This window comes from Nycticebus coucang, chromosome 8 (assembly GCF_027406575.1).
Source record: "Nycticebus coucang isolate mNycCou1 chromosome 8, mNycCou1.pri, whole genome shotgun sequence".
Taxonomy (NCBI): Eukaryota; Metazoa; Chordata; class Mammalia; order Primates; family Lorisidae; genus Nycticebus; species Nycticebus coucang.
In genome coordinates, this window is record NC_069787.1 from 97905648 (window position 1) to 97921143 (window position 15496).

The 15496-nt window shown below is 55.3% G+C and overlaps 2 protein-coding genes across 2 annotated transcripts in view; both read left to right on the forward strand.

The window, feature by feature from the left end:
* NISCH (nischarin) overlaps positions 1 to 10760 on the forward strand; it is a 39288-nt gene extending 28528 nt beyond the window's left edge. Inside the window, exons 14-21 of the mRNA XM_053598990.1 lie at positions 5 to 129; positions 1333 to 1382; positions 3178 to 4581; positions 6788 to 7208; positions 7705 to 7861; positions 8265 to 8393; positions 8915 to 9076; positions 9530 to 10760. Of these exons, the coding sequence (XP_053454965.1) occupies positions 5 to 129; positions 1333 to 1382; positions 3178 to 4581; positions 6788 to 7208; positions 7705 to 7861; positions 8265 to 8393; positions 8915 to 9076; positions 9530 to 10140 (3059 nt within the window). The 3' untranslated portion in view covers positions 10141 to 10760. The remainder of the gene's footprint in view (positions 1 to 4; positions 130 to 1332; positions 1383 to 3177; positions 4582 to 6787; positions 7209 to 7704; positions 7862 to 8264; positions 8394 to 8914; positions 9077 to 9529) is intronic.
* Positions 10761 to 13154: 2394 nt separating this feature from the next.
* Positions 13155 to 15496, forward strand: part of STAB1 (stabilin 1) — a 28413-nt gene continuing 26071 nt past the window's right edge. The window contains exon 1 of the mRNA XM_053599352.1: positions 13155 to 13333. Coding sequence (XP_053455327.1) covers positions 13253 to 13333 — 81 coding nt within the window. The 5' untranslated portion in view covers positions 13155 to 13252. The remainder of the gene's footprint in view (positions 13334 to 15496) is intronic.

The following is a 15496-nucleotide window of genomic DNA, read 5'->3' on the forward strand; positions in this document are numbered from 1 at the left end:
CCAGGAATCATGTTCGTGCAGGAGGAGGCCCTGGCCAGCAGCCTTTCATCCACCGACAGTCTGACTCCAGAAGACCGGCCCATTGACCGGGGATGCTCTGATTCCTTGGAGTCAATCCCTACAGGACAGGTAATGCCCTTCTGCTTGTGGGGACTGTTAACCTCTATAGACAAACTTTTCTGCCTGAGGTTGTCTGCAATAGGAAGTGGCTTGGCTGGAGCTGCTACAGATGCTCCCAGGGTTTGGTGTACTCTGCTTTGCTCCCACGGTCTTTCTCGAACATGTGTCTCTAGTTAAGAATTGGCAAATCTACCGTTTAATAAGGATTTGTGTTCAGCCCTCCCTCCCTTGCTGCTGCCACCTCCTCCTTCCCCACTCTCCTCCCCTCTCTTCCCCTCCCCCTCTCCTCCCCTCTTCTCCCTTCCCCCTGTCCCTCTATCAGTGAGAACAAGCAGTTCTCTCTCACTGGGCCCTGAGGGGCAGATGGAGGACAGATGACCCTTGAGTCCCCATGAGCAGACTTCCCTGGGGAAGGCAGTTCTAAAGGCACTTGGTGGGGGAACCCCATCAGGAAGAGTTTCTCTTCCACTGCCTGCCACCCTGGAGCCATTCTGCCTTTCTCACGTGTCACCCTAGTGGTCTGGGACATAGTGTGACACCAGCACCTCCTCTGTGGCTGCTGCTGAGGGTTCCAGAGCCCCTTCCTGTGTCATAGGAGAAGGGAGGAAAGCAAGAGTGGCCCATTTGCTTTATACCTGGGACTGTGCTTAGTGCCTGAGCTTCCCTCCAGCCCCATCTATGCAGCAGCACTGGGTCATGGCCATGTGACACTGGGATGGCTTTCAGACACTGGTTGCTTTGTTCCCAGCACTCCATAGCACTCTCTTGTCACCCTCCCCAGGGTCACACAGCAAGAGGTTCCCAAGCCCTCGGTCTTATCCACTGCACAGACTGTTGAGCCTTGTTAGGGCTGTTTTACCTCTATTCATTGTGTGCACTGCTGGCTAGCTAGAGCGGAACCAAATTGGTAGAGTGTCCACCTGGATCTTTGGGTGGCAGAAGGAGCCCTTGGACGCTACATCCCTAGAGAGTGGCAAGAGGCCTTGGCCCCAGGTTGGAAGTGTGGGCTGTAGTCAGGCAGATGAGGTGGGAATGCCAGCTCTGCCGTGTCCTGGCAGGATAATGCATTCCCATGAGTGGATCATGGGAATGGTGAGATGCCTCCTTAGGGGGGTAAGGGAGGACACAGTGGCTGGTTCAGGGTATGGCACCTAGTGAGTGCCAGGGCTGGCTGCAGTAGGTGGGGGCTGACTGTGTTTCCTTCTCCATCAGCCAACTTCTGATGAGTTAAGGGACGTGCCGGGAGCTGTCGGCGGTGCCAGGTAAGGAAGAGGTGGGAAAGGCATTCAGAGCCTGGATGCATAGCCTCCTGCATGCACTCCACGGCAGGCTGGTAGTGACCAGTTCAATTCTGTTAACAGTCTGTTCATAGAAGTCTCACAGTACTATTTCTTCCTTTAAATAAACACAGATGAGATAAACCCTTTAGTCTATTTCCAAATTTTAATCCCTAAACCCCGCCTGACACTAGAGGTTGGGAGATCAAGGCTTGTTTGGTCCACAGCCTATTTTTTTTTTTTTTTTGAGAAAGTCTCACTATGTCACCCTCAGTAGAGTGCTGTAGCATCACAAGTCACGGCAACCTCAAACTCTTGGGCTTAAGGGATTCTCTTGCCTCAGCCTCCTAAGTAGCTACCCTGTTTCCCCAAAAATAAGACAGTGTCTTATTTTAAGGTGTGCTCCCAAAGATGCGCTAGGTCTTATTTTCAGGGGACGTCTTTCCTGTAAGTAGGTCTTATTTTCGGAGGATGTCTTATTTTCAGGGAAACGGGGTAGGACTGCAGGCACCTGCCACAACACCCGGCTATTTTTTGTTGCAGTTGTCGTTGTTTAGCTGGCCTGGGCCAGGATCAAACCTGCCACCCTTGGTGTATGTGGCCAGTGCTATAACCACTGTGCTACGAGCACCAAGCCCCACAGCCTATTTTGTACATTCTGTGAGCTAAGAATGACAGCTACGTTCTTAGGCTTTTTTTTTTAGACAGTCTCTCACTGTGTTGTCCTTGGTAGAGTTCTGGGATGTCATAGCTCATAGCAACTTCAAATTCTTTGGACTCAAGCAATTCTCTTGCCTCAGCCTCCCAAGTAGCTACAGGTGCCCACCCCAACACCCAGGTAGTTCTATTTTTTGCAGAGACAGGGTCTCTCTCTTGCTCAGTCTGGCTCTTGAACTCCTAAGGACAAGCAATTCACCTGCCTTGGCCTCCCAGAATGCTAGGATTATAGGTGTGAGCCACCACACCTGGCCAAGAAGAGCTAGAATTTAAAAGCCAAAGTCCTGGGCGGCGCCTGTGGCTCAGTCGGTAGGGCGCCGGCCCCATATACCGAGGGTGGCGGGTTCAAACCCGGCCCCAGCCAAACTGCAACCAAAAAATACCCGGGCGTTGTGGCAGGCGCCTGTAGTCCCAGCTACTCGGGAGGCTGAGGCAAGAGAATCGCTTAAGCCCAGGAGTTGGAGGTTGCTGTGAGCCGTGTGAGGCCACGGCACTCTACTGAGGGCCATAGAGTGAGACTCTTGTCTCTGCAAAATAAAATAACATAAAAGCCAAAGTCCTAAGACCTACCCCAGCCCACTTCCCTGCTCTGAAGGCCATTGGGCACCCCAGAAGAGAAACTTTGTCATAAGCATGCTCCACCAGCGCTCATGGCAGTGTGTGAATGAGAGATCTTTGTGGAAGCACTTCTGTGGTGGGAATGAGTGTGGTCTGTGCAGTGTGACACTAGGACAGTTTGCAGAGTCCTCATCTGCCCCTAATACTCCCCACCACTCTCCCCTCACACTCCTCAGGGTCACACAGCAAGAGGGTCCCAAGCCCAGAGCAGCGCTGCCCTGGGTACCTGTGGCCCAAGCCCCTGGAAGCATGGGACCCCAGCCTAGCAGTGGTCAGTGCTTTGGCTCCCCACCAGGACCCTTGTCCCAGAAGTAGTCTCGACTGTGTAGGAGGTTTGGAGACCTGCAGGTTGGTTCCCTGGGCCAAGATACAGCAGCAGGTTCTGGACATGGGAGGCAGGACTGTCCTTACCCAGCCTGACGCTGCGCTGGCCTCTCCCATGCAGCCCAGAGCATGCAGAGCCTGAGGTCCAGGTGGTTCCCGGGTCTGGCCAGATCATCTTCCTGCCCTTTACCTGCATTGGCTACACGGCCACCAACCAGGACTTCATCCAGCGCCTGAGCACACTGATCCGGCAGGCCATTGAGCGGCAGCTGCCCGCCTGGATTGAGGCCGCCAACCAGCGGGAGGAGGGCCAGGCCAGACAGAGAGAGGAGGATGAGGACGAGGATGAGGAAGAAGATGTTGCTGAAAACCGCTACTTTGAGATGGGGCCCCCAGACACAGAGGAAGAGGAGGAAGGAGGCCGGGGGGGGGAAGAGGAGGAAGAAGAGGATGAAGAGGCCGAGGAGGAGCGCCTGGCCCTGGAGTGGGCCCTGGGTGCGGATGAGGACTTCCTGCTGGAGCACATCCGCATCCTCAAGGTGCTGTGGTGCTTCCTGATCCATGTGCAGGGCAGCATCCGCCAGTTTGCCGCCTGCCTTGTACTCACCGACTTCGGCATTGCAGTCTTCGAGATCCCACACCAGGAATCTCGGGGCAGCAGCCAGCACATCCTCTCGTCCCTGCGCTTCGTCTTCTGTTTCCCGCACGGTGACCTCACGGAGTTCGGCTTCCTCATGCCAGAGCTGTGCCTGGTGCTGAAGGTGCGACACAGCGAGAACACACTCTTCATCATCTCAGACGCCGCAAACCTGCACGGCTTCCACGTGGACCTGCGCTCGTGTTTCGCCCCACAACACATGGCCATGCTGTGCAGCCCCATCCTCTATGGCAGCCATACCAGCCTACAAGAGTTCCTGCGCCAGCTGCTGACCTTCTACAAGGTGGCTGGGGGCTGCCAGGAGCGCAGCCAGGGCTGCTTCCCCGTCTACTTGGTCTACAGTGACAAGCGCATGGTGCAGACGGCCGCTGGAGACTACTCCGGTAACATTGAGTGGGCCAGCTGCACTCTCTGCTCAGCTGTGAGGCGCTCATGCTGTGCACCCTCCGAGGCCGTCAAGTCTGCTGCCATCCCCTACTGGCTATTGCTCACGCCCCAGCACCTCAATGTCATCAAGGCCGACTTCAACCCCATGCCCAACCGTGGTACCCACAATTGTCGCAACCGCAACAGCTTCAAGCTCAGCCGTGTGCCCCTCTCCACTGTGCTGCTAGACCCCACCCGCAGCTGCACCCAGCCTCGGGGTGCCTTCGCTGATGGCCATGTGCTTGAGCTGCTCGTAGGCTACCGCTTTGTCACTGCCATCTTCGTGCTGCCCCATGAGAAGTTCCACTTCCTGCGCATCTACAACCAGCTGAGGGCCTCGCTGCAGGACCTGAAGACCGTGGTCATTGCCAAGACCCCTGCAACTGGGGCCAGCCCTCAGAGACCTCTTGCAGATGGCCAGCCTGCCGAGGGCAGGGCCAGGTGAGACCGAGCACAGCTCTTGGGGACCAGGGGACATGGGTTGGCATGTCATGATCTCTAAGCAGCAGCAGTTGGTGGTTGGCCCAGGGTTAGGCAGCTCTCTCAGGTCCACTGTCCTGCTCCCCAGTTCCTGCCCATCCTCAACATCATCACTCAGGCTGCTTGCTCCTTATCTCCCAGCACTGTAGAAGAGGCCCAGGAAAGGTCTTCTCTCACAAAACCCATTGGTTCCTGCCACCCATACACAGCAGGCCAGGGGGCTGCAGCACACTGAGGCCAGGAAAGCTGTTACCCTGGCCACCTTGTTCCACTTGGCCCAAGCATGGCCTCTCAGTACCCTCACTACTCCCACAGTCCCTCCATGGCTGGTTCTGTGGTCCAGAGGCTGCTTTAGGTCTCAGGTGCCTTTCAGACCCAGCTCCCATTCTTTTTTATTTTCCTTAAGACAGTCTCACTTTGTCACTCTCTATAGTAGAGTGTTACGGTGTCATAGCTCATAGCAACCTCAAACTCTTGGTCTCAAACAATCCTCTTGCTTCGGCCTCCCAAGTAGCAGGGACTACAGGTGCCCACAACATTTGGCTATTTTTAGAGATGGGATCACACTCTTGCTCAGGCTAGTCTCGAACTCCTGAGCTCAGGCAATCCACCTGCTTTGGCCTCCCAGCATGCTAGGATTATAAGCATGAGCCACCGCACCCGGCCTACCCAGCTCCCATTCTTGCCCTGCTAGGAGCCACAGATCCCTTCTCAGGAAGGACCAGGTTGTATGGTCCCAGAGGAGCCTTACTGGCTGAAAGTAGAAAGGTCTGAGTGTCTAATCTGGGTGAGTCATCTCCTCTTCCAGAGGAGACTGAGGTCCATAGAAGGATCTTTTTGCTTGCCACCCCACACCGCTGCTGGGCCTGACTTCCCTTGTACTCCTTCCCATGTTTCCCACCTGGGGGTGGGTTGTAGAGGGACCTCTGAGGCCCCACCCCCACCCCAGCTTACCCATACCTGGGGCTCTGGGGAACCTTGTGCCTGTGTGAGCACTCCAGCCTCCTATTGCTGGCTCCCTGGCTTCAGATATACAGAGACTTCCCCCACCTGGGGAAAAAAGCCCTTTATTTGTCTGCCCTCCTGTCTCCTGAGAAAAAGCGTTAGTCACGTTCTCTTCTACCCTAGTAGACGGTGGACTCTATAGAGTGCCTCTTTTCAGTATCTTGTGAGGTCTACCTTCTCCCTCTAACCAGCACCCCCATACAGCTCACAGGGCTTCTGGCCTTTTCTAGGCTGAGTCTGGTGCCCCTCTTATGCCAGCTTAAGAACCCCCCCCCCATGCTTCCAAGTGCTAGAGAGCAGTACATGCCAGTGGGGGCCCTGCCTGGCCGTCTTCTCATCTCCCCTCTGTGCTGAGGCTTCAGTGCTGGACATTTTGTCTCCATTTACCTGTCAACCCCAAGGACCTGGGGCTGGAACCTGCCCGTGCATGCAGAAATCAGGCACCCCACTTCCCCCCAGCATATGCACCCCTGCCTCAGGATGGCAGGACAACCAGAGGCTTGTTGGGATATTTAGCCAAGTGTACGGTCAGAGCCACAGGGATCTCTCTCAACAGCTGGGCTGGATCCAGTTAAGAGGACGTCATTCAGAGGAACCCTTGGCGTGGCCGTATCAGCTCTGTTGCAGGGAACCCCCTCAACCTCCATGAACTTTAAGGTTCTGAGCATTATTTGGTCTCATGTCTGGAATGGACCACACGCTTTGGTGTGGCCATATGCTTTGGTGGCTGGGTAGGCCAAGAGTCTGGGCCACCTGAGGCAAATGGAGCAGCAGTTTGGGAGTTGGGTTCTCACCTCCACATGTACCCTGGCCCAGCCCTGGGCAGCTTGGTTAGTACGTCTGGACTCTACAGAATGGCATTTCTGACACCTGCTACCTTCTTAAAATGAGTTTTCAGCCCAGAAAGCCTCTGCTACATGTGCCTGACCTGCTTTGCCCCCATCTGTGCATCTTCCTTCATAGGGAAGGGCCTGGGCACTCTCCCCCTACCATTTTGTCCTTCTTTAGAGAAGCTGGTGGTGAAGCCCTAGGTGACCCCTAGGTTGTGTGTAGTACGCACAGGCCCCTCAGTATCTGAGGCTGCATGTGCAATGTGAGTTTCCGTTTGAACTCCACTTGTTAATATGGTGTTTTTTTTGGGGGGGGGCGTTGGGAGATACAGCAATGACCAGCATTCCCAGGAGGTCCCAGCCGAGGCTCCAGCCCCAGCCCCAGCAGAAGTCCCAGTTCCAGCTGAAGTCCCAGCTCCAGCCGAACTCCCAGCTCCAACTGAAGTCCCAGCTCCGGCTCTGGGCCCAAGCCCATCAAAGACTCCAGCTCCAACAGATGCCTCAGCCCCAGCCCCAGCAGAGGTTTCAGCTCCAGCTTTGGTCCCAGAAGAAGCACCAGTGGAGATCCCAGCCCCAGCAGAGGCCCAGGCACAAGCTGAGGTCCCCACCCAGTACCCGAGCAAGCACCTGATCCAGTCCACCTCAGAAGAGAACCAGATCCCCTCACACCTGCCTGCCTGCCCATCCCTCCGGCATATTGCCAGCCTTCAAGGGAGTGCCATCATCGAGCTCTTCCACAGCAGCATCGCTGAGGTAGTGGCCTGGGCATGTGTGAGTGCTGGCTGCAGCACCAGTCAGTCAGTACTGAGGGAAAGGCCAACCTTCAGGTCAGCCTCAGGTCTCTGAACTTCTCTGATGTCACATGGCCCTCAACTTAGCTGTTCACAGCTTTGAGGACCTGGGAAGGGAGGCCTTGAGCTACCCACTAGCCCACCCCAGCCAGCTATCCTCTGCCCCAACCTCCGACCTACAACCTGCAGCTCCAGGCAGACCCTATCCCACATCCATCTCCTGCCTCTCACTTCCTTTCTGCTTCTGAGTGTATAGGTACATTGAGGAGATGAACTTCTCAGGTCTCCCCAACTGAGGCCATGGGCATGCTTCTGGGATGTGCAGGTCACCTGGGTGGGGACAGAGTAGTGTTGGGGGAGCTGCCCTGCTTAGGTCTGGCACAGTCCAGAGCCTGTGTGCCCCACCCATCCCCAGCCCTGCTGTCCCACAGGCCCAAACCCAGCCCATCTGTCTCCAGGTTGAAAACGAGGAACTGAGGCACCTCATGTGGTCTTCAGTGGTGTTCTACCAGACCCCAGGGCTAGAGGTGACTGCCTGTGTGCTGCTCTCCACCAAGGCTGTGTACTTTGTGCTACATGACGGCCTCCGCCGCTACTTCTCAGAGCCACTGCAGGGTAGGTGCTACAGCCTGCTGGTACTCAGGAGCTTGGGGCACATGCTCAGGGCAGCAGTGACTTGGCTGTGGTGGGCCAAGAGTCCCTTGTCCGAGGAAGGAGATAACAGCACCTCCCTCCTGAGGTGATCAGGAGGTACCTAAGACCAGTGTAAATGCACTGAGCCAGGGCCCAGCACTTGGGAACTGTCTATAATGAAGAGGGACTGGGCAGCTTCTGCCTCTTGGGGCCTCAGTGGGAGTCTCAGCCAATGGCCTGGTGTATAGAGGCATTTGTGGCTCCTTGCCAGGCCTCAACAGGCCAGGCCGGTGGACCTGTTCTGTTAGGTGGTTTGTACATCTGGGACCCTTGTGCTCCCCTGTTATAGCCACCACCACTCTGGGTCCCTTTCCCTCCATCACAGATTTCTGGCATCAGAAAAACACTGACTACAACAACAGTCCCTTCCACATCTCCCAGTGCTTTGTTCTAAAACTCAGTGACCTGCAGTCAGTCAACGTTGGGCTTTTTGACCAGTATTTCCGGCTGACGGGTAAGTGATCCACTGTGATTTGTCCTATTGCGGGTGAAGGCCAGGGTCACTGATGGGCTTCCACCTTCCGTGTGTGGATGAGTTATCATCAGCAAAGTTATCTCTCTGCTCAAGAGCCAGCCAGCCGGGGCGGGAGGAAGCAGCCTCAGGAACTGCTGAGAGTACAGAATTTGTGCCCCAGGGCCCGCAGTGGGAGGCGGGATGTGCAGTGAGCGCCAGCCTGGACAGAGGCAGTGGGCCCTGGGCTCAGGGGCAGGATGTTTATGACTCATACTTCCTGAAGAGAGAAAGCTAAGCTCTTTCCCTATAGCTTTTCTGCATCCTTTTCCAGAAAAATACCCCAGCCCTTCTGGCATGAGAAATGGCTGCCTTCCCGGGCCCTATGATGCTTTCCTAGGGCCCTGGGCCAGTGGGCCCTTCTGGCCCTGGCTTTCTGGGCTTCAGGTCCAGGCTGAGACTTACTAGGGATTAGAGGTGGCTCTAGAGAGGCCTATGACCATGACCAGCCCTATCTTCTTTAGGCTCCTCCCCAGCACAGGTGGTCACATGCTTGACGCGGGACAGCTACCTGACGCACTGCTTCCTCCAGCACCTCATGGTCGTGTTGTCCTCGCTGGAACGCACGCCCTCGCCTGAGCCTGTTGACAAGGATTTCTACTCTGAGTTTGGAAACAAGACCACAGGTACCCCTGTCTAGCTCAGGCTGTAGACCTGGGTAGCCATCATGGCCCATGGCCCTACATGTCTCTGCCTCTGTTTCTCTGTTTTCCCACTTAGCTGGTCAGGTTTTTGGGTTTTTTTTGTTTTGCAGTTTTTGGCTGGGGCTGGGTTTGAACCCACCACCTCCGGCATATGGGGCTGGAGCCCCACTCCGTTGAGCCACAGGCACCACCCAGCTGGTCAGGTTTTATATGGGACTTTTCCACAGTTGTCTCACTCCCAGCAATCCCTCAACCACCTGACAAACACAGGTCCATGTCTACTCTGGGCTCCTGGTTTGTGCCTAAGCATGGGGGCTCACATGGGGGCTCAGAGCACCCTGTCCTGCCTCACTCATACTATGTGGCGTGGGGCCACTGGCTTCCAGTTGCACAGGAGCCAGTTCCAGGTTACAACTCTGTGGCTTCTCTCTGTAGGGAAGATGGAGAACTATGAGCTGATCCACTCAAGTCGTGTCAAGTTCACCTACCCCAGTGAGGAGGAGATTGGGGACCTAACCTTCATTGTGGCCCAGAAGATGGCTGACCCAGAGAAGGCCCCAGCCCTCAGCATCCTGCTATATGTGCAAGCCTTCCAGGTGTCCACACCACCACCTGGGCGCTGCAGGGGCCCACTGCGCCCCAAGACATTGCTGCTCACCAGTGCTGAGATTTTTCTCCTGGATGAGGACTACGTCCACTACCCGCTGCCTGAGTTTGCCAAAGAGCCGCCACAGAGAGACAGGTACCGGCTGGATGATGGCCACCGCGTCCGGGACCTGGACCGAGTGCTCATGGGCTACCAGACCTACCCTCAGGCCCTCACCCTCGTCTTTGATGATGTGCAGGGGCACGACCTCATGGGCAATGTCACTCTGGACCACTTTGGGGAGGTGCCCGGTGGCCAAGCTGGGGCAGGCCAGGGCCGTGAAGTCCAGTGGCAGGTGTTTGTCCCCAGCGCTGAGAGCCGAGAGAAGCTCATCTCACTGTTGGCCCGCCAGTGGGAGGCTTTGTGTGGCCGGGAGCTGCCCGTTGAGCTTACCGGCTAGCCCAAGGCACAGCCACCCTTGCCACCTGCTGTGTCCAGCCTGGCACCTACAGGGCAGGGAACAGGCTTTTTTCTCTTAAAAATATTTTCTCCTCCCTTTTGGTACCTTAATTTGTTCTCACAAGAGTGTGAACATGGATGTTCAATTAATTCTAATGCTGGGAGTGAGAAGGCCCTCTTCAGGGCTGTCCATGTGCTAACAGCCTGTCATGGGTGTTGTACCCTAGAGTAGCGTGGCTGGGCACACCAGTGTTGTGTCTGATTATTGTGGGACCATTGTTAACCGTGACACTGTGGGTCTGATTCACTCCTTCACATGTTCTCTCCTGAAGTGTCAAGTTCAGTCCTTTGTTGCTGTTGCTGTTGCTGTGGCTGTCATTGTGGGCATTTTGCTGCTAATCCTGCAGCTGGTAGCAATGTACACGTTGGAAGCCCCCGCCCCATGTGGTTTTTCAAAATGGAGGCCTCCCCTGGTGCAAACTAGCAGAGAGCCCCACACGACAGGAGTCCCCCAGGCCTTGGGGCTAAGAGGGGTGGGGACAGGGGACCTAGAGCTGCTAGTGCCAAGTGTGATTCCTGTTGCCTATATTCTCTATTCCAATAAAGCAGAGTTTAACACAGCCTGGGGTCTTCTATTTCTGGGGGTCACTGGGTTTTGCAGTAGAGCTTCAGCCCAGGCATTAGGGAGAGAGGGTTCCCTGAGACATGGCCAGTGTTAGGGAAAAGGAAGAAGTATAACACTCCAGGACCCAGATGCTTTGGGATATGGGAAGGGCCAGGGTACCTCTGCACAGGGCCATGCTGACCAGAAACTAAACCATGAACCTGGGACAAACAGGAAGAGTATGAAACTTGTCAGGGCACGCCAACACACTAAGCCTTCTGCCTGGGTGCATGGCATGCCAGCCTCCTCAGGTCCTGCAAGCCTCAAGTGTCACACCTGGGCCCAACCCCAACTGAAGCTTCATGCAGTTTAATGGTGAGGCCTGGAGTCTAGGATAGCTGTTGGGATGGACAGGAGGTCTTACCAAGATGGCCCATGAATGGCAGCAGGGGAGGGCCTATGGAGAGGTGGCAGTGGACAGCGGAGAGGAGGGTGCATGCCGGCTCCTCTGCCCCAACCTTCCAACACCCACTCCTACTCCGAAGCAGGGCCCCTGATCCCCACTTGCCTCTCCTGGCCCAATTAGGAGCCTTGGAGTCCCTGGGCCAGGCAGGTTGTAGAGGGTTAAGTGGAGAGTGGCCAACTTGGCTCCCAGGCCTGCTTCTGCTCCCCATTTCGTGTCACTGCCAGCAGAGCAGGGATCCTGGCCTAGAGGACACCACTGCCCTCAGGAAAGGTAAGGAGTAAGGGGTGGAAGGAGTCACCAAGAAGAGCGTCTCCTTACTTGCAACCCCCTTCCCACAAGACCTCAAAGGCCAGCCCAATGGCCCCCAAGCTGTTGGGGATAGGGGCACACTGAGGAGGAGGAGGAAGGGCTGGTTACTGGCATCCCCCAAATAGGCCTATACAAATGGCCACCTGGCTCTGTCAGTTGTTTTTTAATTTTTTTTTTTTTGAGACAGAAATCTCACTCTGTCACTTTGGGTAGAGTGCCCCATGGTGTCATGATAGCTCACAGCAACCTCAAGCTCTCTGACTCAAGCATCTGGAGTAGTTCGAACTATAGGTGCCCAACTCATGCCTAGCTAGTTTATTTTTAGAGACAGGGTCTCACTCTTGCTTAGCCTGGCCTCAAACTCCTGAGCTCAAGGGATCCTCCTGGAGTGCTAGGATAATAAAGTGTGAGCCACTGCACCTAGCCTATCAGCTCTTTGCTCTCTCCATCTCCCATACACCATCTGTCATTAGGGAGCAGTGACCTAGCCTGAGTCCACTGCACGTACTGGGGAGGCTGTGCAGTGTGGTGGTGGCAGCTCTGTGGGCAGCAACCCTGGGACTGGACTGAAACACTGATTTGCTGAGTGGTCTTAGATGAGTTCCCTAGCCCCTCTGAGCTTGTTTCCCTCGCAGGAGCAAAGGGATAATGAAAGCTTTCTGTCTTGAGTGCCTGCTATGTGTATCAACCAGACACCATCCTGCTTTCTCACAAGTGAAGCTCCAGGAGGGAGATAGAAAACCATAAATAAGCCAACTTAGCTTATTTATAAGCTAAATTTTAAGTTATTAAAATTTAATAACTAATAATTAACAAATAATAACTAAGCTAAATTATAAATGAGCTGACTTAGCTTACACAGCACTGTTGGCCAGGGCTGCCAGGTGAGACCAGGTGTGGGGCAACCTGCAGCCTGGGATCAGGGAAGCTCTCTGAGCTGCTGGTCCGTGACCTGAGCCTGGACCTGTGAGAAGGAGCCAGTGTGTGACAATCTGGGGTAACAGCACATGCCAGAAGAGAGGACTTTTAAAGAGAGGCCCCAGTGGCTGGAGCAGAGCTGATGGGGCAAGTCATGAGAGGCTGCCCAGTGTGGAAAGGGGTTTGGAGGGCACTGGGAGCCGCATGGTACAGGCTGCTGGGTGGAGGGCAGGCCAGGGAGAAAGGGGGCACAGAGGTATGGGGGGAGGTCACTTAGCAGGACCAGCTGGGGAAGGGCTGGGATAGGAGAGGGCATGTAGGTCTGGCGGGCTAGCATGGTGCCTGTCAGAGTCAGAGCCCAGTAAGTGCCCTTGAAACTGAAAAGTTGGAGGCAGGAGCTGACAGAGTCCCTGGATGAAATAGGCTGGGCTCACAAAAGGTGTGGGAAGGTGCTCACATTTGCCTTTGAATTTGCTTCAGAACCTCTGATAGACCACAGGTCCCAAGGCTAATGGTGGTCTCCAGGCTGTGATGCCAGGAGGATCCTGGGCCAGGAAGCCCTGAGCAGCGCCCAGGCTGTCCATGAGGAGGTCAGTGGCCAGCGCCTTCCCTTCCGCCTGCAGGCTGCTGATATGCAGGAGGAAATCCTGGCGGGTTCCTGTGGGGGTGAGCTGGCGGGGCTTCTGGGCTGCTTTTAAGGCAACTGCCCGCCCCGTCCCGCTGCCTTCCCTGTGCTTGCCTCTTAGAGCTCATTCACCACGCCACTGGCTGTCCTGACTCTGTCCTGGACAGCGTGCCTGCCAGCCACCACCAGCCATGGTGGGGCCTCGGGGCCTCCTCCTGCTCTGCCTCCTGGCCTTCTGCCTGGAAGGCTTCAGCTTCGTCAAGGGGCAGAAGGTGAGTGTGAGTTGCAGGGGCACATGGCATCCAGGTCCTGCTGGCCAGAGGTGGAAGCTGGGAGGGACTGAACATGGAGAGGGCATAGGTCTGGGGATATGCAGGGCAACTGGTGCCTGTCTGACCTTCTCTGACCAAGCCCAGGTGGCCAGGCTGTTTGGCCCACCTCCCCAGGTGAGGCCTACGTTTGACACTAGGGTGCAGGGATGTGTCCATCTGCCCCCCTCTAACAGAGCCTGGCCAGTCAGCTGGCCTAGGGCTTTCCCGCAGTTAGGGTACAGATGCAGGCCTGTCCTCCTCCCCACCCTGTCCAGACTGAGCCCCAGATCTCTATGTGGCCCTTGCCTGAGGGCTACAGATATAATCACTGCCACCCCTGCAGGGCCAACAAACTGAGGCTCACATGGAACATGGATGCACACACGTGTGTGCCTGTCCCACCCAGGAGGGCTGGAAGCAGGATGAGAGTTACTTACCAGCAGTAGTGCTAGGGAAGCAGCAGCCAACAGTAACACCCTCTAGCCCCAGAGCTGCTGCCGATCAGCCACAATCCTGGGTCTGTCCCCTTGAATCCTTATAGTCTCCCTTGGGCAAACACATCCTGCTCTTCCTCTCATGAGAATCCAAAGCCGTAGCATGACAGATGGGCCATTCCCACTCTGAAGCCACGCTACGACACTGCCTGTGATTCCCCCATCCAGTATGCTGGTGATCAGACAGGGTCCTGGCGTGCAGCTGCAGTTGCCCCTCTGCTCAGCCTCTGTGTACCAGCCATTCTGGGCTGCAGGTCAACCCTAGGCCTTACAGTAGGGATGTTGTTTCTTCTAGAGCTTCTGGAAGGGTCTCCCCCCCGCCCCCGCTGGGGATAGAGTCCCCTGACTGGGACCTGCCTCTAGATGAGGGACCTCCTCCTGTGAGGCCATGTTTATCTGTCTCCCGTGGTACTAATGGGCAAACTGAGGTCCAGAAAGGGGAAGGCTTGCCCAGGATCCTACCCAAGCAGCCCAGCACAGGGCAGGGACCCAGACCTCTTGGCACCATTGAGCTTTTGCTTGTGTACTCCCTGTGGTTGCTCAGAAAGGTGTCACCAGCTTTAGGACCGGGTTAGAGCTGGGGATGGGCAGATGTGAGTCTGAGAATGTGACAATGATGGGGGAAGACCCCTGCTGAGCCCTACAGGTAGGATCCTACCCTCTCCTTGACTCAGTTTCCCCATGTACACAACACAAGGGAATTTCAGAATCCTTTGCCACCTCCTTGTGTCTGGGCAATGAGGACAGGGTTGATGAGGGACCTCAGGATGGAATTTTTTCCTTGTCAGAGACCTGTGGCTTTGCCTACCCTAAGTCTGCACATTCTAGGGGTGGGGCTCAGCCATCCTGGGCCAGGGAAGAAGGTCTGGGGATCTTTGTGGATGGGGCTACAGCAACACTGGCCCTCCTCACACCATCCTCATCCCTCCTGGCACGCTGTGTAGCCTGAGACCTGCTGTAATTGTAATCATCCCTCCCTCTGGATCTGTGCATTTTGCATCCGTGGATTCAACCAATTCCGAATTGAAAATATTTGAAAAAATTTGCATTTCTACTGAATATATCCAGACTTTTTTCTATTTATATAGCATTTGTATTGTATTAGGTATTATAAGGAATCTAGGATGATTTAAAGTATATAGGAGGCTGTGTGTAGGTTACTTTAGGGATTTGAGTATCTATGGATTTTGGTGTCTGAGGAAGGTCCTGGAACCAATACCATGTATGCTGAGGGACAATTGTATTAGGATTGAAAGCTCTGAGGGGAAGGGACGTCCCTGAGCCATATGTCCAGATTCAGGCAGTTAGGCTTGCTGCAAGAGAGGTCTCAGCACAGGGCCCCTCAACAGCCTGGTGCTGGGTGCATGTTCTGCTAGGCACGCACTTGGGGGCCTCCTTGGGCTCCAGCAGGGTTTGAAAAGAGAAGGGGCATTGTCCAGAACCCAGATCCCTGCTCTGATCTAGGGTATGAGGCAGCAGTTTGGGGGACCCTTTATCTCCAAAGCCTGGTCCCAGTTTGGGGGAACTTCATGTACCTTATCATAATCTTAACACTTCATGTGTCCTCAGCTTTCCCCCAGCAGCTCTGTGGGAACCAGACATTGTCAAATCAGTTCTGAAGCAGGCGGGG